Source organism: Suricata suricatta, chromosome 2 (genome assembly GCF_006229205.1).
Source record: "Suricata suricatta isolate VVHF042 chromosome 2, meerkat_22Aug2017_6uvM2_HiC, whole genome shotgun sequence".
Lineage (NCBI taxonomy): Eukaryota > Metazoa > Chordata > Mammalia > Carnivora > Herpestidae > Suricata > Suricata suricatta.
In genome coordinates, this window is record NC_043701.1 from 104,333,755 (window position 1) to 104,358,817 (window position 25,063).

General features: G+C 53.0%; 1 protein-coding gene across 1 annotated transcript in view; it reads right to left on the bottom strand.

Annotated features, from left to right (window-relative positions):
* Nucleotides 1–25,063, bottom strand: part of PGBD5 (piggyBac transposable element derived 5) — a 34,143-nt gene that overhangs the window by 3,581 nt on the left and 5,499 nt on the right. The window contains exons 2-4 of the mRNA XM_029931210.1: nt 23,266–23,400; nt 9,169–9,349; nt 5,549–5,746 (exon numbers count right to left, since the gene is read on the bottom strand). Of these exons, the coding sequence (XP_029787070.1) occupies nt 5,549–5,746; nt 9,169–9,349; nt 23,266–23,400 (514 nt within the window). The remainder of the gene's footprint in view (nt 1–5,548; nt 5,747–9,168; nt 9,350–23,265; nt 23,401–25,063) is intronic.

Here is a 25,063-nt window from a genome sequence, read left to right on the forward strand (position 1 = left end):
TGTCTCCCTCTCTCTCTGCCCCTCCCCTGCTCACACTGTCTCTTTCCCTCTCTCTCAAAAATAAATATACATTAAAAAATTAAAAAACAACAACACGGAGTGGAGGGGCAGGGGAGGCGGGGGGAGGAGGAAAAGAGGGACACCAGTCCCTAAAAGCCTCAGAGGACTCCAGGAGAACATCAAAGTTAGGTGAGCGCAAAGGGACCTGACAGCCAGACCCAGTGCCCATAGCCCAGGAGCCCTGCAGGCACACCGAGCAAGGACGGACCCAGAGGTGGCTTTGAGGGGCACCAGGGAGAGAGGTGCGCCTGCCTTGGGAGAGCAAAGGGGAGATGCAGGACTCACTCTTCCCTCCTTCCCCCTCCCCACAAGAAGCTGGGAGTCCTTTCTGCCTCTTCCTGCCTCCATCATGGCAGAAGGGTGGAGTTACAGGCTGCCCTCCATCCATACTCCACACTCCACCTCTCATGCACCCCAGGACTTGTGGGGGTCCCTGAGGACTCAGGGATGGAAAGCACCTTTTGCACCTGGCCATTAGGGAAACTCCACCCGCCCCTCCATTCCCAACATGCCTTCAAATGCCTTTCCTCTATTACATGCATCTGGGGCACTGCCCAATTCTCAGCAACGCGCCTACATCCCACTGACCTCCAGACGGGTGTGAAGAGCAAGAAGAGACCAACAAGCCCTCCTCACCCTCCTGCCCCAACCACTGCGGGACCACCTCGTTTCCAAGACCTGCCTTCTAGGGCGGACACAGAAGACATGAAAGAACACGCTCTTCCGAAGGGCCGCGTGCACTCAAGCGTGGGCAGAGGGTTTACTGCCATATCCTCTGACCATCGTCTTCCCCCCACATTGACGGGATTATGAGAGCAGCACCATCTTCTGGTGTGGCTTTTTTTTTTTAAAGGGATCAGTCTAGAAGAATGGTAAAGAGGTGGTGTGTGTCTGCAATAGAGTCTTACTCAGCCATCAAAAGGAATGAAATCTTGCCGTCTGCAATGATGTGGACAGAGCTGGCGAATGCGAAGCAAAATAAGCCAGGCAGAGAAAAACAAATACCATATGATTTCATTCCTATGTGGAATTTAAGAAGCAAACAGATGAACATAGGGGGAGGGGGAATAAAAAGAAAGGAAAACAAGCCATACGAGACTCTTTACCACAGAAAACAAACTGAGGGTTGATGGAGGGAGGTGGGTGGGCGATGGGCTAGATGGAGGATGGGCACTGAGGAGGGCACACGTGATGAGTGCTGGGTGTTGTATGTAAGTGCTTAATCACTAAGTTCTACTCCTGAAAAGACTACACTGTATGTGAGCTAACTAGAATTTATTTTATTTTAAAAAATTTTTAAATGTTCATTAATTTTTGAGAAACAGAGTGCAAGTAGGGGAGGAGCAGAGAGAGGGAGACACAGAATCCGAAGCAGGCTCCAGGCTCTGAGCTGTCCGTCCAGAGCCTGATGCTGGGCTCAAACTCATGAACCTCGAGATAGTGACCTGAGCCAAAGTGGGATGCTTAACCGACTGAGCCACCCAGGTGCCCTGAACTAACTAGGATTCAAATAAAAACTTGAAGAAGAAAAAACAAATAAGGGATCAGTCTGAAGGACTGTGAGACTGTACTTGAACGAATACTGTTGGAGTACAAGTGGCAGGTGCCTTCAAGCACAAGGGGCTTCACCTAGAGGGTCTCCTGCCCGTGTCCCAAGGGCCCTGCAGGAGACAGGACTGCACGGATCTATTTGCAAAGGGAGAGTTGAGCCGGGAATGTTCTTGTTCTTTGGGTCCCTGTCCTCCACCCATGCCTTCCATACTGGCTTCTCACACAAAGAAATCCCTGAGCACTTGGGAGAAATTGAGATGCCAGGGCCCCACCCCTAGAGACGGGGCCCAGAGGACCTCAATGCTGACGCCAGGGGCTTCTTTCTGTCCAGGGGTGTTCTGGGACTCTGCTGGCTACAAACCCCTCTTCACTGATAGTTGTTCTACCGTCTGGTGATCCAGCCACCCAGGCAGGGAGGACTATCCCCCTCTACCAGCCTCCCCCAGCATGCCCATTCTGGGTCCCCCATCTCATCCCCCGACCGCAGCTCCAGCCCAATTCGGGAAGCATCCTAGTCTCACGCTCGAGTCCAGGCCTTGGCAGGCTTCCCTGGCTTCATTTTAATTTCTCCAAAATTACTGCTGCATGCTGGGTCTAAAGTGGCTCCACGGAGCCTACCTGGATATGGGCACATCAGATTGTCCCTGTACAGAAAGGGAGTCTCTCTGTTCTTTCCCCAGCTGAGGGGGACTCGCTGTGAGTCGCCAGTGTCTCCAGTGAGCTGGGCTCACATGCCGAGGACCTCAGGGCCGGTCCTGTTGCTGGACCGCCCCACAGCCTGCAGCTCTGGGCTTCTGGCTTTCAGTGCCTCCAGGGAAACTGTTCCTGGACTGCCGCGCCTGATCCCCCAGCCAGAGGTGACCTGCTCCAGCCGCTCCTGGCCTTCCCACCCTCCTCGTGCTTTTTAACATACAAGGTTTTCTGCTTGGAATCTCAGCACAGTGGCTCCAAAACCTGGGCCGGCACTAGTCTGCTTGAGCATTTCCCCCATTTAAAAAATCAGATCTTCAGGGGCATCCGGGTGGATCAGTTGGTTAAGCGTCTGACTTTGGCTCAGGTTATGATCTTATTCGTGAGATCAAGCCCCTCGTCAGGGTCTACTGACAGCCAGGAGCCTGTTTAGTATTCTCTGTCTCCTCTCCCTCTCTCTGGGCCTGCTTACACTCACTCTCTCTCAGATCTCTCTCACTCAAAATAAATACATAAAATAAAAAACAACATCCTTTGGATTTTGAGATACTATCTAGAAAGGGTAGGATTGCTGTCCTGTAGGATTTAGTCCTTTCTGAGAACTAAAAGGCTTTGACATCGGGCATGTTGACAAGAGGCTGTCTGGTATGTACCAGTGGTACGGACTTCACGAGCAGGATGTCGTGTGTGTAGCCCACAGGTGCCCCGGGTGAGCCCAGCGTGTTTGCAGGTACACGCACTTGGTGTGTGCACTTGGGTACTGACGTGTGCACTTGGCGTATGTATGTGTCTGTCTGACCCCATAGGAGAAACCCGTGTGTTCGTGCGGCAGTGGCCGCATGTCTACCGCCCCCCTGAAGCTATTTTCGGTAAGGCGGACAGTCTTTCCACTATTCCCAATCTGGGCGAGTGAGTCAAGACCTGACTCACGGTCCACAGCACATTCTGCATATGCGTGTTAGTCTCCTGGGGTCTGAACCCCCAGGGGGCAAAGGCTCTGGTAGGGAGACGACAGATCCAAAATGGATTTCAGAAGAAGAGCAGAAGAGTCCGGTTCTTTACGTGGATGTCCCTGGATATGTGACAGCACGTGACTCATGAAGCCTGTGCATGTGCTCATGCTCTCTGAAAGAAGGGGCGCTTTTCCTTAGCACCCAGAAGAAATAATAAACCAACTCCTAAAATGTTCCTAACTAGTTAGATATTTTCTAAAATTGGACATTCTGCTCAACCTTCAGAAGAAAGAGTGTGTGTGTGTGTGTGTGTGTGTGTGTGTAAAATTATTCAATAAAGGGTTCAGGCAAAGATGTAGGGCCACTTAATTAAGAAAAAGTAGTAAAAACCCAACTGATGCCAAGGGGTTGTGGTAAAGAGCACAAAATCACACTTTGAAACAACCAGATGATCTCTCATTCCTCCGGCCTTGGGACAGAGCAGGGACTTATAAGCTCTTATAAGAACAAAGAACATGACCAACAGATCTGCTCATGCAAAGTGAAAAACATTTTTATGGTAAAAAATTCTAACCATAAGTCGGACGCTCAGGTCATGATCTCAGTTTTTGAGTTCAAGCCCCACATTGGGCTCTATGCTGACAGCTCGGAGCCTGGAGCCTGCTCATATTCTGTGTTTGCCTCTCTCTCTCTCTGTCCCTCCCCGGCTCACGCTCCGTCTCTGTCTCTTTCTCTCTCTCTCTCTCTCTCTCTCTCTCTCTCTCTCTGCTCCTTCTCCCTCCCTCTCTCTCTAAATAAACAAACATTGAAACAAATACTCTAAAATGTGAACTAGTAAAAGGATTCCCTGTGAGCCACCCAGCAGCCACTCACCACGCTGCCTCCCTGCCTCCTGCCTGCGGTGCCCAGGCTGGGAGCTCACCGGCAGGGCTCTGTCGGCTCCCTAGCCTGGCTCACTGGCACCTGTCACCCTGGGAAGCTTCCAGAGGCACTGCAGGAGGGGCCAGGGCCACACCAAGGGCACACCACTTGGGATTTTAAGGGCATCTAAGACTGGGGACTTTGATTTATAACAGACCACTTTAGGAAAGGAAACTATAACTGAAGGAAACTTATAAACAGTAAGTTTCGGCATATTTAAAAATCGACTCTGCCAATTTCCCTTCTTCCCCATCAACATCCTCCTTGCTGCTTCCCTTGAAAACGGATTTAAGGCTCCCGGCCTTTGAGATTGGGGGTTTTAAGGTTCCCTCATCTTAAAGCCTAGTGCACAATTTGCAACTTGTCATGCACAATGTAGAGGGAGGTGGCCCCTACCCCCTATTCCCGAACATTGTCCCTGGGAGGGCCCGTGCCCGATCACCAGAGTACGGAAGTCCAATTTAAACTCGCCCTTCCACTTGCAAGGTCAAGCCCAAACCCTTCCTCCGAGTGCCCTTGACACAGTGACATGGCAACGCAGTGCTCTGGACTTTTCCAAGCCTAGGTCCCATGGGCTTGTGCCCCAGATTGTAATCTCCCGAAACGGAAGAACCTCGGTGCGTGGGCGGGGGGCAGGGGGTGAGAGAATAAAGGAACAACAGACATTAATCAAGCACACACACATCCCCCCATCGACATAAGACATATCACACAGATACACCCCACACATCCCACACACCCTCACATATATACACACATACACTCACTCTCACACACACACACACACACACACACACACACACCTCCCACAACCGAGCCCCCTGCAGTGCTCCTTCCACAGCAAAGAGGAAACATGTCTTGATAAGGACAACCACAAGGGACTTTCGAGTACCCAACCTGACATGACGATTTTTGGGAGGCGTCCTCTGTTACCTGAGTCTCCCTGTCAGCGGGTTAAAGAGGCAGTAGCTGAAGTTACCTGAACTGTAGACGCTTTACAGATTTGAAGCCCCAAGGAAGACTAATGACAGAACCCTGATCATTCCCTAATCCCAGTGCTTAATCTCTGAGGAAGGAACCGAACCAAGAAAAACAGCTGACGTTTCCCTCCCGTCAGAACACGTCTTCCATGGAATCCTCGAGGCCTAAGTGACTGTGTGAGCACTGCCAGCACAGATGACCCTGGGGACCCGCAGACCCCACCCTGGTCTCTCCCTGCTTCTCTTGGCCGCTGACAAGCAATGGGGAGGGGAGCTGGTGTCGGCCCTCCAGTCAGGTGCAGCGGCCCAGAAGCTCACAGTGATGGGGGGGTCACTGGACACCTGGCCCCCTGTGGGCCCACCTTGCTGCACGCCCCCCCCCCGCGGGCCCACCTTGCTGCACGGGCGAGTAGGCATTCGTCAGGAAGCGGAAGTACCCTTTGTTGTACCAGCAGATCAGGGACATGTTGCCCTTCATCTTGATGCGGTGCTGGCCCCGGGTCGGGGGGGTGGCTGGGTTGCTCAGCATGGACGGGGGCAGGCCGGTGCAGTCGCTCTTCCTGGAGCTAAGCAGGCCACAGCAGTAGATCTCTGGTGGGGGGAGATGGATACAAAACCACATCCACACAGTCAGGACGCACAGGCCTGCCTTGTTCTGGGGCTGGCGCTTGGGAGACAGGCCTTCTAAAGTCCCTGCAGGAGAGACTGCTGAGGTCTGGGGGCTTCCATCCCACAGGCGCTCTCTCCCAGGACTTCTAGAAGCACGTCTAAGATTATACGTGAGACTGGGTGCCTGGGTGGCTCCATCGGTTAAGTGTCCGACTCTGGCTCAGGTCACCATCTTCCAGCTCCTGAGTTTGAGCCCCGCATTGGGCTCTCTGCTGTCAGCGAGGATCCTCTCTTCACCCCCTCTGTCTGCCCCTCCCCACTCAAAAAATAAAAAAATAAACACTGAAGATTACACAAGACCGTCACACTGAATAGCAGTAATACAAGGAGTCTCGTTAGAGCGCTATGTGCCAGGCTCAGTGCACCTAACCTGCCATCGGCTCATCTACTTCCAGAAACCTCGCACCTGAGGGAGAAGGAGCTACCGTGTGGCCTTTCATGCACAGAAGGTCCCACGGAGGCAGGAGGGAATCCGCCCTGGGTGCACAGCCCTTCCTGGCCCCGTCCACCCTTGGGCCTGCCCCACTGAGCGGGTCAAGGTGTCCACCGAGGGCCCTGAGGACTCTGCTTCTCCGGGTAGCCAGGATCCTGTCTGGAAGCATAGAGGGGACATGAAGCGGCACTTCTGACTGAAGTCGCCAGGCACAGTCTCATCCCCAGGCTCTTCCGTTACAGACTGAAGCTCACTGAAGGCTGACACAGTATCGTCAGTAACTCGAAACATTCTATGACCTGTGTGGGTGCGCCCCTCACCCCTGCATCTCCAGCCGACCCTGGGTTGGGGGGGCATGTACAACCGGAGGAGCCACCCAGTTCCCACCGCCTTTCGAGCAGCCGTGGGTACAGAGGAAGGGCCACTGGGTGGTCTAATCCAGTCTTACTGCTCTGAAGCAGGGGGCTGCTGGCTGCTTGCAGCTCCAACTCTTCCAGTGATCCCAGCCTTAATATTTAAAAAGAAGAAACGGTTTTTAAAACAGCAGGGAGGATTCGATGAACAAGGAAAATGATGTTTTAAAACCTCCCTCCGAGGCTGCTTGTACACAATCAGCCAAACAGCAGGTGCAATTTGGTAAGCAGGGAGGAAGAAAATCCAAACAGCATCCAAGTCTCATAAATCTGTCCCTTTATGAAAATAGCGTTTATTAGATCAATGTCTTCTTCTGGCTCTTCTACAAAGCAGTTTCCGTGCACTGCGGAGGGACGGCCAGCCTCGGCTACGATGCCCTTCTTCAAACCTGGCTGCCCGTGAGAATGCCCTGGAGGGCACCCGTCCCGACCAGTGGAGCCAGAGTCCCTGGGGCGCATGCGGCCACCAGTGTGGGGACAATGAAGAACCGCCAGGTGTCTGTCATCGCAATGGAGCCACACAAGAAGTACGTAGGAGCTCTAGAAGCTTCCAAAAAATGCACAATGAAATCTTTGTCCATTCTTGGGAAAATCTAAATTCCATGTCTAATTATTTTCTTCCCGCTAGAAGATTCCTCTCCAGCCCTTCCTTAATTCCCTGAGCTGGGGAACGTCCTTTTCTTCCCAGAATTACATGCCAGCATGGCTAACTGTCCAAGCAGCAGCACTGATGACCCGTGACAGTCCTTGGGCACCCTCATTCTGCCACACACCAGCCCCAACTGGCTACTTGACTGCACCATCTGACTCTTGGTCTAGGTGATGAAGATCATACTGTGAGCCTGGTGGCCCCGGTGGCATGCGAATGCTATCAGGGCAGTCCTAGGAACCCCAGGGCTTCATGGCCACGCACCCAGTCGGACTTGAACGAGCAGGCGAGTGGGGATGGCAGCCCTGGCTCTCACCATACGCTCTAACACGGGAACCCATCTTCTTCCAACGTGGTTGGCTAACACGCATTAGGGCCCATTTTCTCCAATGTGACTTCCATGTTCCCTCTTCCCGTGGTCTCCTCTCTCCATCCTGAGTCCTCCTGGCAATTAAACACTGAGCCCTGGTGGACACTGGACTCTGCTGATGAGTCAGACACAGCCAGGGCCAGCAAGGCACACAGCCAGGGGCTGCATCCCCAGCAGTGGCTGAGGTCAAGGTCGGAAGCTGTCGGCTCCCAGTTCTTGCAAGGGTTTAGTTTCAGGGCCAGATGTCTGACCTGTTGCTAAGCAATAGATGTGCAATGTCAGTGGCTGCCATAGCAGAGGAGAGGCTTTTCATGCCTCTCGAGTTGACTAGATATACATCCCCCCAAATGTAGGACGAATCAAAGGAGGTGCAGCTTGCTGTCAAGCTCCCTGACTTGGTCCAGATCTCCTTCTACACCCCCGTTGGTGCCGGAGCCATGGAAGGCCTCCTAATCTCTGAACAGAAGAATGAAGCACCCCAGCACCAGGGCACGCTAAGAATTTTCTGAGGCCTTCCGTACTATCTGCTGCCTGTATTAATTCTACATTATCCTCTGTGACGTCTGTGTCAACTGGAGAGGCCGCATTATAGATGGGGCTGAGTCCAGGCTTCAGAGCCTTTGTGGGAGCTACAGATCAAATGTGCGTGTTCTCCCCAAATTCCTCTGCTGAAAGCCTAATGCCTAAGGTGATGGTGTTAAAAGGTGGGATTTCTGGGAGGTGCCTGAGTCACGGGGGTGGAGCCCTCACGCATGGGAGCAGAGCTCTTAAGAAAAGGGACCCAGGTGGGGCGCCTGGGGGACTCAGGCAGTTAAGCATCTGACTTCAGCTCAGGTCATGATCTCACGGTTTGTGAGTTCTAGCCCCTCGTCAGGCTGTGTGCTGACAGCTTGGACCCTGGAGTTTGCTTCAGATTCTGGGTCTCCCTCTCTCTCTGCCCCTCCCCTGCTCATGCTCTATCGCCCTCTCTCTCAAGAATAAGTGCCATTAAAAAGAAAAGAAAGGAAAGGAAAAGAAAAGTCCCTTGTCCCTTCAGTCATGTGAGATTGGCAACCTAGAAGAGGCCCGCACCCACCACATTGGCGCCCTGTTCTTGAACTTCCAGCCTCCAGAACTGCAAGGAATAAATGTGTGCTGTTTACAGGCTGTCCAGTCTGTGGTACTTTGGTAGAGCAGCCTAAATGGACTAAGACACTAGTCTTCCTCAGCGGCCATGGTCTCACAACAAAGGACACAACGAAATGTGCCTTGGGCAGAGCATTAGGCCCCCACACCACAAGCCTGTGGCCAGTGTCTCTGCAGATCGCCAGCGCCCCACAGGGTCCAGGCAGGCACGTGGCAGGCTGAGACCACTGTGTTCCCTCCTGGCCCAGAAGCCTCTGGTCCGTGCTGGCTGCTACACACCTGTACCCCAGACCCCGCTCACCACCCCTCTGGGGTCCAAGGGCTACCCTCAGACCGGCCTGCCAGGCGACCAACCTTGCTTTTCCAGCTCCTCAAACAGGGTCAGGCTGGTGATGCTGGGCCCCGTGAAGATGATGTAGTTCTTGCCCGCCGCGTTCCGGCACAGGCTTCGGGCCACCATGCTGTGCAGCTGGGGCTTATTCTTGAGCGCATCCAGCCCATCCGGGCCCCCGCCTTCCTTCAGGTGGACGTAAATCTTGAAGAGAAACACATGGGAGTCAGAGAGCTCGAGGTGGTGTCAGGCCTGGGACCCAAGGCTTCAGGGAAGCACACGTGGCCGTCACCGGGCCAGGAATGGGTGGGAAAGTCACCTCTTCCTTGAGCCACTGGTGCCACAGTCCCTACAACCCCATCACCTTGTCAGCCTGTAGAGGTCCCAGGTAACTGCCAAGGTCACCCTGTAGCCTTGGCAGCTGGTGGCTCGGCCCAGACTTTTTGATTTGGAAATGTCAAGGTAGGAGGAGAAAAGGGACAAATGATCACATGTGATGAATTTGGGAGCTGAGGTCAAGGCAAACATCCTCCAGTCCGGAAGCACTGGAGGGACTCGAGTGTACGATGAATACAAGCTAAAGGCTCCCTCATCCGTAAGGGATAAACTTATCTGTGTTTTCCAATTGAACTCAGCTTTTTAATTCACAGGGTGAATTGGCAATTATTCCTTATTCCTTCTAGAAGCCACCACACAGGCAGAAGAGGTAGTATTCAACTCACGCGGCAGAGGAGACAGGATTGGCACCTGGGGTGCCAGGACCAGCAAAGAGCCTGTGCTGGGATTAGCAAGCGATTCTTCAACTCCCTGTGCCGTGAGCATCACCAAAGAGGTCATCACAGGCAATGGGGACAGATTCAAGAAAAGTGTGGTTCTCCCAATGATGGACCGAGTTATAAAGAATTTATCATCTGGGTATTACCTAGTGATCTCCGTAAGGGAAAAAAGTTCTTCTTGGGGAACGTTCTAGGTGCCGTTACAGGTAGCACTTCACAAGCGAATAGTGCTCACTTGTGCCTGTCCAGTGCCAGCGGTGACAGACACCTGGTCAGCAGTGAGGCCAGCCCTGTTCGTCCTGAGGCACAGAACCGCTGAGTGGAGGCCGCCCATGCAGCCAGCCAGTGACACTCTGCTGTGAAAAACGAACACGGGCTCCAGGGAAGCCCTGGGCGCGTCTCCAATACCTGCCTTTGGCCAGAGAACTACGATCACTTGCAAAACACAGTATCTGACGTTCCAGAAATGAAGTCTAATTTTATTTATTTTAAAGTTTGTTTATTCTGAGAGAGAGAGTGCGAGCGAGCAGAGGAGGGGCTGAGGGGGAGGGGGAGAGAGAGAATCCCAAGCAGGCTCCATGCCACCAGCACAGAGTCCAACGCAGGGTTCAAACTCACAAACCACAAGATCATGACTTGAGCTGAAACCTAGAGTCAAAAGCCTAACCGACTGAGCCGCCCAGCGCCCCACGTACGTCTAATTTTAAAAGCAGCTCGTCTTCCGAGGGCTAATCCTGTCCCACTTACTCACCGAGATGTCCTCAGGGGGAGTACCCTACTTTCCTGCAGCCTGGCAGATCATGCCTTGACGATACAGAATGCCTTTGCAGCTAAGTTGGCACAGCTCTGACATTTCATTTTGGGGCCTCTTTGCCTTTTCCACCTCAATTCCCAGAAGGAATCTCTTTGATAGAGAAGAAAACACAGAGGCAGAGAAGCCAATCTCCATCCCTGTCACATGTCACATGTGATTTTGGCAGAGCGAGGCCATTTTCTCAGAACCTATCTTCTCTTCTTGGCCACAAGAGTGTGGCCACTACCGAGGACTTCTCCACCCGGGGCTCGGATCCAGACCCGCCTCTCCCAGACATCCTGCCTGAAATCCCATCATACTCACGCTGGGCACCGTGTGCCCTGAAACTCACCACAGGGATGTTAGCTTTGTCGCATGTGTCTTCAAAAGAAAATCCTCCACCAGGGAATGGGAAGAGTGTCACCGGAAGGCCTCACGCCCACCATGACATACCACGTGGTTTCTAAAGCCCACCCCTCCCCCCAGGGACGGGGACAGTCAAGGAAGGCCACGTTTAACAGGACTAAACGTCAAATCCCACAACCAAGTTCAAAAAATAACAGCATTCTAGCATAGGATGCCAGAAAAGTGACTTAGCAAGGATAGTTTGAGAAAACAAACACTAAAGCCTTTGGAGACGGTCACTGGGCACCATGACCGGCCAGGTTAACGGGATCCTGGCTTACGAACAATATGGATGGCGACCATCTCATTCTCCTCTGATCAAATCACAATCGGTTCTTCTGATGCAAGGCTACGGAGCAGAGCGAGGGGTCGGTGGATCCGTCGCCTTCCAGACCTGGGGCTTAAACACCAGAAATGTACTTGCTCACAGTTTTGGACGCTGTAGGTCTGAGGCTGGTTTCTCCTGAGGCCTCTGCCTGGCTCGTTGATGCCCATCTGCTTCCCGTGGGTTCACACGGTCGTGCGTCTGTGCGTGACTGCGTCCTGTCTCCTCCTCTTGGAAGGACGCCGGGCACGTGACAGCAGGGCCCTCGCCAATGACATCTTTTTAACATGCATTAATTAACCCTTGAAAAGTCTTATCTCCAGATACCGTTACATTCTGCAGTCCGGGGGAGTGAGGACTAAAACACACAAATCTGAGGGACACAATTCAGCCCATAAGGGACGGGGAGGCGCCAAGCCTGGATCAGGAAGCCCAGAAGTGCCTATTTGGGTTAGAGCGCCATACTGTGGAATGGCAATTAAGAACTTTCCAAGGCAGAACCAGGATGCCCAAACCCGAGTGGCTAGAAAACACTCTGGTCAAGCATCGAAGTCCCCGTGAACACTCAGAGCGACCCACAGGCTAAACGGGTGGCTCCGAGAGGCCCCAGGACAAGCCTGGTAGGGGTCTGAACACCTCCCGAGGGCCGGGCTCAACAGCTGCTGAGATGGTGAGGCGCCTCTCAGACCCTTCGTGTTTGGCTGGGTCTGAGCCTCATATGCAGAGATGTGTCGGCATCAGAGAGGGAACAGAGCCGCGCACGAGCCAACGGGCTCTCCCGACAAACACGAAGCCCTTCATCTATCACAGGAGGAAGACTGGCCAGAGCAGGTCCAACTCTCACATCAGTATAACACTGTCCCCGGGATGCCTGGGTGGCTCTGTTGGTTAAGTGTCTGACTCTTGATCTCAGCGCAGTTCATGATCTTGCAGTTTATGGGTTTGAGCCCCAAGTTAGGCTCTGTGTTGACAGTGTGGAGCCTTCCTGGCATTCTCTCTCTCCCTTGCTTTCTCTGCCCCTTGCCTATTGTCTCTCTCAAAATGACTAAAAGAAACTTAAAAAAAATCTTCTTCCTTGGATCCCAACAGCAAAGGGTTCAGAGAACCTGGCTCTCTCCTGGACCTCACCCTAACCTAGAGAGGATCATCTCTTCCTAACAGTTTCCTGCAGGGAACTTTCCCCGATGCACCGGGTGAGCCAGAGTCTGTTCATTCTCAGCACTAACGCAGGTCCTTTGGAAGGCGGACGGCCGGGGGCCTGGCTAACTGGAGCCTCAAAGGATGGCGTGCCTTCACAATGTCACCACTTTGATTTCCAGACTGGATTTGGTTGCTCAGAGCAGCGTGTTCTCCCTCCCTCTTTGCTCTCTGGAAGCGTGGACGTCCTTGGGGAGGGGCCTGGGGTGGCACGGAGGGCTTGCACAGACCTGCCACAGTCTGGCCGGGGTGGCCTTCTGGCTCAGAACGGGAGCCAGAGCGCCAGAGAATCCGTCACATGCACTCCAGACACTGGCCTCCGCCACTCGTCACATGGGAAGTGCCAGAGCTCACAGGGCAAGTAGTTGAAGGCAAGGGAGGGACTTCTCGGCTCCAACCACCCCCTTCCGAGGCGGAGGCAGCCCTGGCAGAAGTCCCAAATCACTGGCAATGTGCACCCCTCCCAGTAACCAAAGCCGGAAGACCATAGGGATCGCTTCAAAAAGCAGCGTCCCCGCTTTCGGGGTGGTGCCGGCCACCATCAGTGCAGACGCCTGCATCTCTGGAAATAAGGTGGCGTCACGACTGTTGTGCCCTCGAGGGCCCTTCGGCTCCCATGGCCTCTCTTCCTCCACATGCAAATATTTACATCCACGTTTTACAACTGCATTGGTGTCCAGACAGACGAGTACATTAATATGATGCATTGATGCCCTTTCTTCAGCCTGGAAGGTGGTTTTTTCCCTCCACTTCTAATGGGAAGGAAACAAGTTTCACATTTTGCCTGGAAGGTATGGGGGCTGACGCTGTTCCAGCTCTAGGGAGAGGTCAGATCCAGGCAGTGATGTGAGCGGCGGGGTCTGATTTGGAGAGAGGAACCTGGAGAGATAACATGGTGGCAGTGGGAGGAGGTGGGGACGAGTCCAGCTGTGACTGTGCTGAGTCTGGGGTGCAAGCAGCAGCCACAGACTGAGGAGGACGCACATAGGAGGCCAGGGAGGAGGCCATGGTGCGCGGGTGCAGTGACATCCCGAGAGCGGCTGAACCACACTCCTGGACATCACCAGCATCTGGGGGGCAGCCGTGGACAAGGGGCTCCCAGAGAAACACAGAGAGGAAGGGTCAGAGAAGGAGAACGAGAAGAGAGAGGTAAAGGGCAAAATGTGCTACGGAGGAGGAACTGATCCAGAAGGTCACACAACCTGGCTGAAAAAATCCTGCATCTGCTTCTGTGGCTGAACCAGTCCCAGGAGCTCAGCAGCTTAAACACCCGTTTATTAGCTCGCAGTTCTATGGGTGGGAAGGGCAGGCGTGGCAGGGGTGAGTTTTCTGCTCCAGGTGCTGCAGGGCTGCAGTCAGCGTGTCTGCCAGCCGTGCCCTCAAGATGGCACTCGGGATCCTCTTTCAGGCTCACTTGGGATGCTCCCTTGTGGCTGGAGGACTGAGGTCCCCATTTCCCTGCCAGCTGTGAGCGGGGACTGCCCTCAGCTCCCCCAGGCCACCTGCATCCCTTACCACGTGGCCCCTCCATCTTCAAAGTCGGCCTTGCAAACCCTCCCTCCCGATGAATCGCTCCCTGCAAATCTCTTTGCCGGGAAGAGCTGTTCCTTTAAAAGGCTCACCTAATTACATCAGATCCACCCAGGATAATTGCCTTCTTCAGATCAACTGATTCGGGACCATAATTATATCCACAGAATCAAAATTCCCGCAGCAATGCCTGGATTAGCATTTGAGTGGAGAAGGTATGCACATACCAGGGCCAGGAATCTTTTGAGCGTCTCAAGAGTTGTGCCTACTATCCACATATTTACCTCAAAAGCAGCACTTCCGGGGATCTGGTGAACTCCTACACTGTAGCTGATGGATGGAGGACTGGCTCATCTTATTAAGACAAGACGAGCAGAACGGAGGTGGGGCACCTGGGTGGCTCAGTCAGTTACGTGTCTGACTCGGTTTGGGCCCAGGTCATGATCTCATGGTTCATGGGTTCAAGCCCCACCTCAGGCTCTGCACTGACAGTGTGGAACCTGCTTGGAATTCTCTCTCCCCTCTCTCTCTGCACCTCCCCTGCTCACCTGTTCTCTCTCTCAAAATAAACATAAAAAACAAAACAAAACAGCAGAGTGGAGATGATGTGGGCTTTATTCCCTGCAAAACAGACTGATCTCAACATACAATGTATGTGGACCAACGGCAACACCATCTTCCCTACACCCAACCCCCCATAACTGATGAGAGACCACTTTTAGAGATTAATTCTTTTTTTTCTTTTAATGTTGTTGTTGTTTTTTGAGGGAGAGAGAAAGAGAGCACGTGAGCAGTGGAGGGGCAGAGAGAGAGGGAGACACAGAATCCGAAGCAGGCTCCAGGCTCTGAGCTGTCAGCACAGAGCCCAATGTGGGACTCGAACCCACAAATCGCGAGATCATGACCTGAGCTGAAGGCAGACATTCAACTGACTGAGCCACCCAGGTACCCAGAGATTAATTCTAACATAATAATCAGAAATGCAGATTAGATAGAATGTAACAATCAGAAATGCACGTGAGGACCTGCCCCTCCTTCTCTCTCTACACACACATACACACCCATATATAACTATGTATCTCAGAATTTTTTTATAATGGCAAAAAGATTAACAACTACCTAATAACTCACACGAAAATGAGGCTGATTAAAATTATTATCTGTAGGTATAATGGAACATAGTGCAATTTCTTTCAAAATCATGATCTACAAAAATTATTTAATAAGCTAGCAAAAAGGTTCATGATATCCTTATAAAATGGAGTGTGTGTGTGTGTGTGTGTGTGTGTGTTTATATAGATATGTTGACTATATCCTCAAGTGGCTATTTCTATACTTTGGAATTATGGACATTTTGAAGTGTTTATGTTTTTAGATGCTAAAATATAGTATCACAGGAAGACTAAATATAATTACAGAAGAGCTTTCCTATCAGGATTACTCATGCGTAGGCATGTTTGGAACTTGCGGAATTGGTTCCCTAAGGCAGCTCCGGGTCTAAGCTAGGGGCTGTTAGTGTGCGCTGTGTCCGGCACACAGGGGCGGAGGACGGCCACTCTTGGTCACGGCCAGCCTCTTGCTGGCCTGGGAGATACACGTTTCCTCAAAAGCCAGCGACATGCGGTCCTCTGACGGGGCTGTCCTGGAGTTGCTGACCTTAGTCTGCCCACACAGGCACGGCATTTCCCCGCATTCTGGCCAGTCTCTGCCTAGGGGGCGGAGCCTCAGCTGCTCCATCGCACAGGAGCGGAAGAGAGGGATGGACCAAAGGTTTTCATGTTCCTCTTAGGAAATCTGGAGGAAGACCGAGGCCCACAGGGGCAGCAACCAAAGTCCAAGGCTAGTCCCAAACTTGGGGGCACTCATTGCTATGAAATAATGAGTTTATTTATGGTTTTGCTCCATGTAATTTCTCAAAAATTTTAACTGAAAAATATCATATGTATACTAGTCTCAGACGTATGAGCATCACGAGAAGTGTAATCACCGACGTGTCACCAAAGTTACGACACTATTATTGACTATATCTATTACTGACGATATTCCCTATGCGCCGTGACTTATTTTATAACTGCAAGTTTTCACCTCTTCTTTTTTTTTTTTAATTTATTTTGAGAGAAAGAGAGAGAGAAAGCACTAGCACAAGTGAGGGAAGCGCAGAGAGAGAGGACGAATCCCAAGCAGGCCTCCACGCTCAGCACAGAGCCAGATGTGGGACTCGAAATCACAAACTATAGGATCATGACCTGGGCTGAAACCAAGAGTTGGATGCTTAATCGACTGAGCCACCCAGGTGCCCAGAAGTGTATACCCTTAATCCCCCTCCCCCATATTTCCTAACCCCACCCACTTCCTTCCAGCGTGAGTTTACTTTTAAAGTGATTAGAAAATAGGATCTACATTTAAATAAGTAACATAAAAAAAACTGTAACTTCAAAAGTCCCAGCCAAGGGCAACCATTTAGAAGGAACTGTCAGCTGGGGAGTCAAAACCTGGCCAAGAAAAGGCTCCGCCTGACAGGATAAGATTCCGTAGGAGGCTCCGGGTTTGCTGGGACTGAACTACCTCAGCAGGTCGGAGATGTCAACTTGGACTCTTTAGTGGAGCGACTAAATCTACAATTCTGTGAAAAACCCCAGAGCCTCCTACGGAATCTTATCCCAACTCCGCCCTTGCTGCAACTACTGAACAGACACACATGAATTGTGTCCGAAAGCCTGCAATAAGGATCAGGAATCTGAGAAAGGCAGCTTGGCTGGGAGAGCCACACGCCCACGGTGACACTGGCAGGGCGCTTGAGGTAAGGGCGACGCCGGAGGTAACACCCTTCAAGTAGGTGTGTGAGTGCTGGCTCATGGGACTCCTGGAGGCCCTGGCCCCTCCTGTGCACACGTGGAGAGCCTGTCATTGCGCCGAGATGGTCCCAACAGCACGGAGGCGCCAGGGGCACTGCCCTCCCCTGGGAATAGGGAAATCGCTGCAGACACCTCACTCTCGGGCCACCAGCTTGTCTGACAAGGTCACCAGGGCAGAAAACTGTATTTCTTCATTGCCAAGCTTTTCATTTCTTCCCTACAGTTTTTCTTGCTCCTAGGACTTACTAACATTCAGATATATATGGGAAAAAAGGAAAAACATGAAGACACAGCACTACCTTTGCCCTGGGACGTTACCACTCACGGTGTGTGTCATATATGGATGTCACAACAGAAAGGGCCTGAGACACTGTGGGGGCGCCTTGGCGGACACCGTAATACCCAACTACCTCGGCCTGCTTCTGAAACGCCTCAAGGCTTTGAGAGTGCGGCCTGGCTCCCCTTCCCCACCACCACACCGCTTCCCAGGAGAGCACTGGTGACGTTGACAGCTGCGATGACTGACAGATTCAGAGCTCCTTACGACGCACCCACGAAGCCGCCACTGGGATCCTGGCCCTCTCCCTGTCTTGGGGAAAACCTGGTTCAGCTCTGCTGGTCTTGACCGTTGGCCCTCCTTGTCCTTCAGAACAGAAGAGAATCAGGCTTCCCTGCTGCCGTTGTGTGTTGGCTGGAGCAGGGAGTCTCCGAGGACCAGGAAGTCGCTCAGGATCAGGGTCTGCGATCCTTTGCTCGAACCTTTGATTCCCAAGCTGTGCCTGGAGGAGGTGGAGGGCGGAACCCCCGCAGGGGGGAAGCAGTGCTGGCGGGCATGGTGTGCACTGCTTGAAATTATGCAGAATGAGCTCCTGGAGATATGGGACATCCAGGTGGGGGTGGGGAGGCGGTGGGCCCTGCTGAGAGCCATAAAATGTGCATCATATTCCCTCACCGCGAGAGGAACAGGGCCTGCTGCATGCAGACGGGAAGGCATTGGTGCCGGGTTCGATGGGCAAGGGCCCCGCCCTTTACTGGCTTGTGTGGTTTGGGGTTTGACTTTAATGCACTGAGTCTTAGTTTCCTCATTTGTAAGGATAATAATATGCTATGTACCCTGCAAGGCCACTGCCTGTGATGAAAGCTGTGTACGTAAGAATCTGTTGTTGTTTTAACAGCAAAGGTCTCTACCTGCTGCCACCCCTAGGCATGTGTGGCTGTTTTTATTCAACTGAGATTAAGCAAAATGAAAACTTCAATTCCTCCATCACCCCAGGCACATTTCAAGGTCTCAAGTCACATGAGCTGGTAGCTGTCAAGGAAAGTTCCACTGGACATGGCTGCCTCACGCCACCCTTGGTTTAGGAGCCGGTTATTTTCCAGTCAAGTCTGCAAACCACCCCCGTATTGCCGACTCGTGCTGCCCATCTTCTCTCACGCTACCTCCCACCTTGACCGTGGCCGGGGAAGGCTGGCGTGCCAAGGCTGTTCTCTTCTCTAACTGTGCACCTTCAGCACGACTCACCCTCGCAAGAAACTTGCTTTTGTTTCATCCCAAAGCGCTAATCTTGGGGAGGCTTGGGGCGGGGACAGGGGCTAGCATTCTGTGGGGCTTTGCGCCATTCAGGTCTGTGCGGTTGTAGAGTCTGAGCTCCTTGCAGAGAAGGCCTGAATTCACTCAGGTCCAGTCAGTGCCTGACGCACGTCCATGAGCACTTGACACTTTACCGTCACCTCTGAGCCCCTATGCAGTAAGGAGGGCTGGGCAAAGTAGCCCCACTCAAAAAGACGGAGGAGGAAAGAAATTCTCAGCCACCTGCTCAAGGACACTCAGGGATGATGTGACAGATGTCTTGTACCCCGGCCAACTCCATCCTGTGACATAACCACATCCGCGGTGGCCAGGCTGGAAGGGCACGTCTCCAGCAGGCACGAGGAAACAGATGGACGAGGGCCCTGTGCAGCCCAGGGTTTTGACTCCAGAAGCAAAAGCCACTCTAGTTAATTAATCCCACTCTGGTCCTTGCATTTTGAGCTAATCCTGCTCAAAGACTAAAACTCAAATAAGAAGGAAAACCACTTCAGTACAAGCTCTTCAAGTCCTTTCAATGTAAAAAGTAGGTCTCAAAATAACAGAGATCCAGTGACAGTTGATGCTAAAATCATCCATCAAACAACAAGCAAGTTGGGTAACAGAGAGAAGCATGGTTTTTGTCTAACTCGAGAAAATTCCCTCAGGCAGCCTGGTGGGTCAGAGTGTGGGGTCTGGGGCCAGAAAGGCTGCGTTTGATCCCAGGTCTAGCGCTTTCTGGCTGACCCGTTGGGCAAGGCAGCTTACCCCCTGTGCCTCAGTTCCTCACTGTGGAACGGGCAGGACCACTGCCTGTGTCCGTCATAAGGCTGTGGTGAAGAGAGAGTAACACCGGCCAAGGGCCTAAGCACAGAGCCTGGCAAACTACCCTTTCCTGAAACGCTGAAGGGGCCATGGGGAATCCACAGGTCGGGCTGAAGGGAGGAGGGACACCTTTGGAGCGGCAGGTCCAACAACGCGGTGTAGGACCTGGTTCCGAGCACCCCTGGCCGATGCGCATCTGGGCTGGGTCAGCAACATGCAGGGTGTGGGACCTGCATCCTCTCGTCTGGGAGGTTCCATCTTGAATTCTGGCTTCTGAAGTCCACCCACCTTGGATGTTAGTTCACTGAGCAGGAGACCACGGCTTTTCACTTAGAATGGCTCTGTCCCTGCTCAACATGGCAGACACCCAACCCCCTGGGGACTGTCCGGCCGTTCCCGTCCAGGCAGAGCATCCCTAGGTCCCTCAGAGCTCAAGTGTGGCACACTCAGCAGGCATTTGGTGCCCTGCCACCCCCTTCTTGGGGCTCTCCTGACTGCCAACACCCCTCACGGGAACCCAGGTCTCACATGGAGGAGGCAGGCGGCTAGACAGACACATTCAAATAGGAGAAATCTGCTCGTTTTGACTACTCCAGTTCTTTTGTGTTTAATTAGTAGACCCTCGTTTTCCTCAAAGAATCCCATGGCTCAATATAACATTAACTAAAGTGTTGGCCAACTTTTCCCCACTGGCTTTTCAATCCTTCTGGCAGAGGAGAGACAGAACAACACTCTGCAGGGACAGTCGCCCACAGAAAGGCCACACGCCTTCCAAGATGAGCTAACTTAACGTCTCAGATGAAAGAATTCCAAACTCTCAATGACAGGACCCCTGAAACTGGAGGTCTCATCTTCTGTACAAATCTCTTCTGTCTCCCCTGCTCACAGCGACGGTGCACATGAAGGGGTAAGTGGAGCCTGGGCACCCTTTCTTAGAGACCTTCTGCCAGCAGCCTCGGCTAGAGGGTGCGCTGCTGGGGCTGGGGACACTTCTTGGCCGGCCTTCGACACAGGACACAGAGTATATGCCCTTGAGCGCACCACAGACCTTGAATCTGGAGATGGCGGTGGTTGCACCAAAAAAGCAGGCATTCGCTGCGGTCTCCTGTGGTACAAAGTGTCTGCAACCAGGGGTGCCTGGGTGGCTCGGTCAGTAAAGTGTCCAACTCCGGCTTGGGTCATGATCTCACAGTTGGTGAGTTCAAGCCCTATGTCGGGCTCTGTGCTGACAGCTCAGAGCCTAGAGCCTGCTTCCGATTCTGTGTGTGTCTCTCTCTCTGCTCCTCCCCTGCTCACGCGGTCTCTCTCTCTCTAATATAATTAAACATTAAAAAAAATTTTTAAACAAAGGTATCTGCAGCCCAAGGAGCAACTATGTGTCCGGATTTTCAGGGCCTCACTTTATAAAATATCCCCTGCCTGCTCCTTCCACTGCTATTGAACCCTGGGGTTCAAAGGCCTCCGGACCCTCCACGAGGCCGTTAGGAGTGCATGCTGGGGTGCGGGCTCTCGATGAGGGGAGAAGAGGGGCCTCTGTTATCCTCAACGGGTTTCCACTGCAGGGATGAACACGCTGCGGACTGCCCTGGGCCTCCTGAAATGGGCACTTGAATGAGGTGAGTCACAGAAACACTTTCCATGTGGACACCCACTGTGTGTGGGGAGAGAACACCCCAAAATGGCTGTTCTCTCATCCTCCCTGCCTCAGAGGACCCTGGGGAGCAGGACACGGGCTCCGGTCAGACTGCAGCATGGGAGTCCGCTGGCCCCTTGGCTCCGGTTCCTGCTGCACCGCCCGTTGGCCTGGATACCGGGGTAAGTGACTTACGGTCTGGGAGCTCACGTTTCCCCAGGTGTACCAGTCAGCATGTGGCTCAGAGTGCTGTCTCAGGCCCTGCCCCGGTCCTTCCACCCGCTGCCGGCATGGAGGCCTTCTGCCGGGCATGTCACATGCCCCGTCCTGCCCTCCTCAGCCCCCAGGTGCCCTGCTATAGCCCTGTAACATCATGCACACATTTCTAATGCTGCACCTGTCACACTGTGTTTATGCATGGTTTTGATACGTCCGTCTCTCCTTCTAGAACACTGACCTCTACGCCAGGGGTTGCAGGAAATCCCTCTGCGGAAGAACCAGTGGGAGGGGCGTGTATGTGGGTATCCCTTCTCTCTAGTGAGAGAGATGGTATTTATTTTAAGAATTGGTTCACATGATTATAGAGGCTCAGTAAGTCTGGTAAAATAGGCTGGAGGCCAGAGACCCAGGAAAAACTTGTAGGTCAAATCCAAAGGCAGTTGTTTGGCAGATTTCCCTCTTGTTTAATGTAGGCCAGGTTTTCCCCACATTAAGGCCTTTGACTGATTAGATGAGGCCCACCCCTACAGACAGTCACCTGCTTTACTCAGAGTCTATGGATTCGTTAATCACATCCAGAACACACCTTCACAGAAACATCAAGAAGGTGTCTGGCCAAGTATCTCGGCATTGTGGCCCAGCCAGACGGACACATGAAATCAATCATCAGAACCTCTGAGCCCTGCTGATGTCAGGGGGTAAGACAGAAAGCCTGGAGTCAGGAAGGAAGGGAGGTGGAGGGGCACCCCCCCCCCCCCCCCCCCCCCGCACCTCACCCCCTGCAGAGCTGCTTGAGGACAGATTGCCCTGGGAACCGTACAGCGCCAGAAAGTGTCACTTGGGCCTGGAATGCAGACAGACAGACGGCAGTGGGGCTGAGGATTAGGCAGCACATACACAGTCCTGGTCACTCAGCTCTCTGTAACTGGAGCGGCGGGACACTGGGGCCGACCTACCTGGGGAGCATCACTCTAAGGACACTACTGAGGTGGCAGGGGTCACCAGAGGCTGTGCAGGGACAGAGGGCCCATCCAGAGCAAATCCTGCTCTGGGGCAGGTCTATTCTAGCAACTGCCCGAAGCCTGTGCTGAAGCCGACACAAGTCTGGGGTCCAGCTGGAGATGCTGGCCCCAGGCGGAGTGGAGGGTCCCCTGAGCCTGCAGGATGGCCCCCCTGCACAGACACGGGTGCCCGGAGCCCGTGCACCTCCCCTGGTGGGGCAAAGGGATGCTCAAGTGAATCTTCCCATGAATCCTCCTCTGGCTCAGGAGGAAGAGGGTGGGTAAAGCTCCCGTGCATGGGGCCTGGGGCCACAGCCAGGAAGGGGCAGTGAGGTGGGGTCAGCCGTGACCACAGGGCTGGCGGGCCTGACAGCTGGGAGAAGGTAGCCTGAGCAGCGAGGCGGGAGAAACCAGCTGGGACCAGGATCCATCCCTCGGGGGCCATGTTCTGGTGCTCGCCAGCCCCCACCTTCCCCTGCTGTGTGCTCCGCACCCCGGGGCGATCCTGACGGCCGAATGCCTCACACCTTCCCCGTGGCGGAACTCGGCCACTGCTTCTGAGACACGTGTCAGCACCCGCCTGGACTACAGCAGAGCCAGGGAGCAGGTGGCAATGCTGGGGGCTGCCCGAGCCCCTGACGAAGGCTCATTCAGGCAGCTGGCTGCTGGTGGCCTGTGAAGGCTTAGGACAGGCAGCTGGCAGGTCGGGGTGGGAGGGGGCTTCCGGGACCACCACACGGTGGGTTCTCAAGAGAGATGGCAGTCACCTCCTGGGCCCCACTCTTGGTGAAGTCTCTGGCCGACGCTGTCAGGGCCTGAGGCTCCATCGGTGTTTGCTGCTGTCATCTAACCAGAAGGGCCAGACAGGACAGGAGGAGCGTGCAGGGCTGAGCGAGGACGGAGCAGCCCAGGCCCAGCCTCGGCCGGAGCTTCTGGGGCAGGCCCCTGAGAAGGGGGCGTGGACGGTCACCCCCTGGCCCATCCCAGGGCTCACCTGGATGATGAAGCCGGTGGAAGAGCACTGCCTGACCCAGAGGCTGAATTTCCGCTTTTTCCTCTTCCGCAGCTCCCGCTCTGTGCACGTGGCGATGAACACAGGGTCCTCGTCGATCAGGGGTTCGTGTAGCACCTGCCAGGGACGAGAGAGCAGAGGGCTCAGTGTTTGGGAGGCAGCGCGCGCAGCGGGTCACCAACTCTGGGCTTGATTCTAGTCTCTGCCTTTGACCAGCTGTGCAACCTTGGCTAAGCCACGTTTCCTCTCTGATCCCGGGTCTCTGCATCTATACGAGGGTAGTGTCCATATTTACACCGGCATTTGGGGAGGACTAAGTAAGGAGCCGTAGGCAAGGCACTTAGCACAGGCCCTGACATATGGTAGATATTTAGTAAATGCAAATTTTAAAAGTAACTTAATTTTTATCTTATATATTTATAAAACACACATTTACTCTCTCTACATATTTTAAATATACTTATAATCATCTTATTACAGTGATAACAATTATTGATATTGGTGGCCAATGGTCCCCAAGGCAAGCTCTGGCTTCGTGGGGTACTCCCAGCCAGGATCCTGACCTCTAGCTGGACACGCCTGCCCATCTTCTGGAAAGACCTTTCTTTCCACTGATAGGCAGTCCCAACTGCTCGAAAGTTCTTTCCCTCACAGATTCAAAATTTACCTGTATTTCACCTGAGCCTGTGGATTGGTCTTCTGTCCCCATGAGAAACAAAGAAAAGCACACACTACTTCTGTAGGTATTCCAGGCTGCACTCACGTTGGCTCACAACCTCGTTGTGTCCCAGGCTGAGCGCCCCTGACACGAACCCGGGGCCTGTGGCCTTGCGGCCACCACCCAGCCTCTGGCTTTCTTCCGCATCGTCATGTCCTTCCAGACATGGGATTCCCAAGGCAATTTTTAAACTGATTTCACCTATTCCTGTTTCTTTATAACATGGTTATTAAGATGTTTTCAATGACGAGGCTATAAAGTAAAATGAAATAGCATAATAAAAAAACAGGCTGCACAGAGGGGTCAAAGTTTTGGGTTTCTAAAAGCTAAAGCTTTTCCGAGGAGACTTTTGGGTAAATTTGGGAAACGGCTACCTCTCTCCCTCAAATCCTATTTCAAGCTCAAGTATGAATTGGCATGTGTGTGTGGATTTCATCAAAATAAAGAATGTGGGAAACGACAGGCTTCCAAGAACCCTACCCAATGCCCTAGATGAGGGGCCAGTAAACTGCCATGGAGTCTGGCCCACCGCCTGTTGTGAATAAAGTTTTACTGGGACCTGCCACACTCATCCACTTACATATTATCAACGGCTAGTGCCAGCCTAAGATGGCAAAACTGACAAGATGCCTCAGGGACCGCATGGCTCACAAAGTCTAACGTACCAGCTGTCTGGCTACTGACAGCAAAAGTGTGCCAACTCGTCTCCATCGGTGCCTTTGGAACTTTAATGAACAAACCGGTCACCAGGGATCTTACTAACGGGTGAATTCTGATTTTAGTAGGCTTGGGGGCAGGGCCGGAGTTTCTGCATTTCCAACAAGTTCCCAGGTGATGTCAGAGCGCGGTGTGACAAGGGCAGACTGGAGGACAGGACTCAGCAACTGTGATGTGGACAGTTAATGCTGCCTTGAGCTCCATTAAAAACAACAACAGACTTGTGGTGTTCAGTCTGGCCCTGTCAGTTTTTCTGTTGATGAAAGCACGTGGACATTAAACCGGCCTCCCTGTCTTACACTTATGAACGCGAGGGCTGAAGAGGCTGCAGGCCATGGGCCCTCA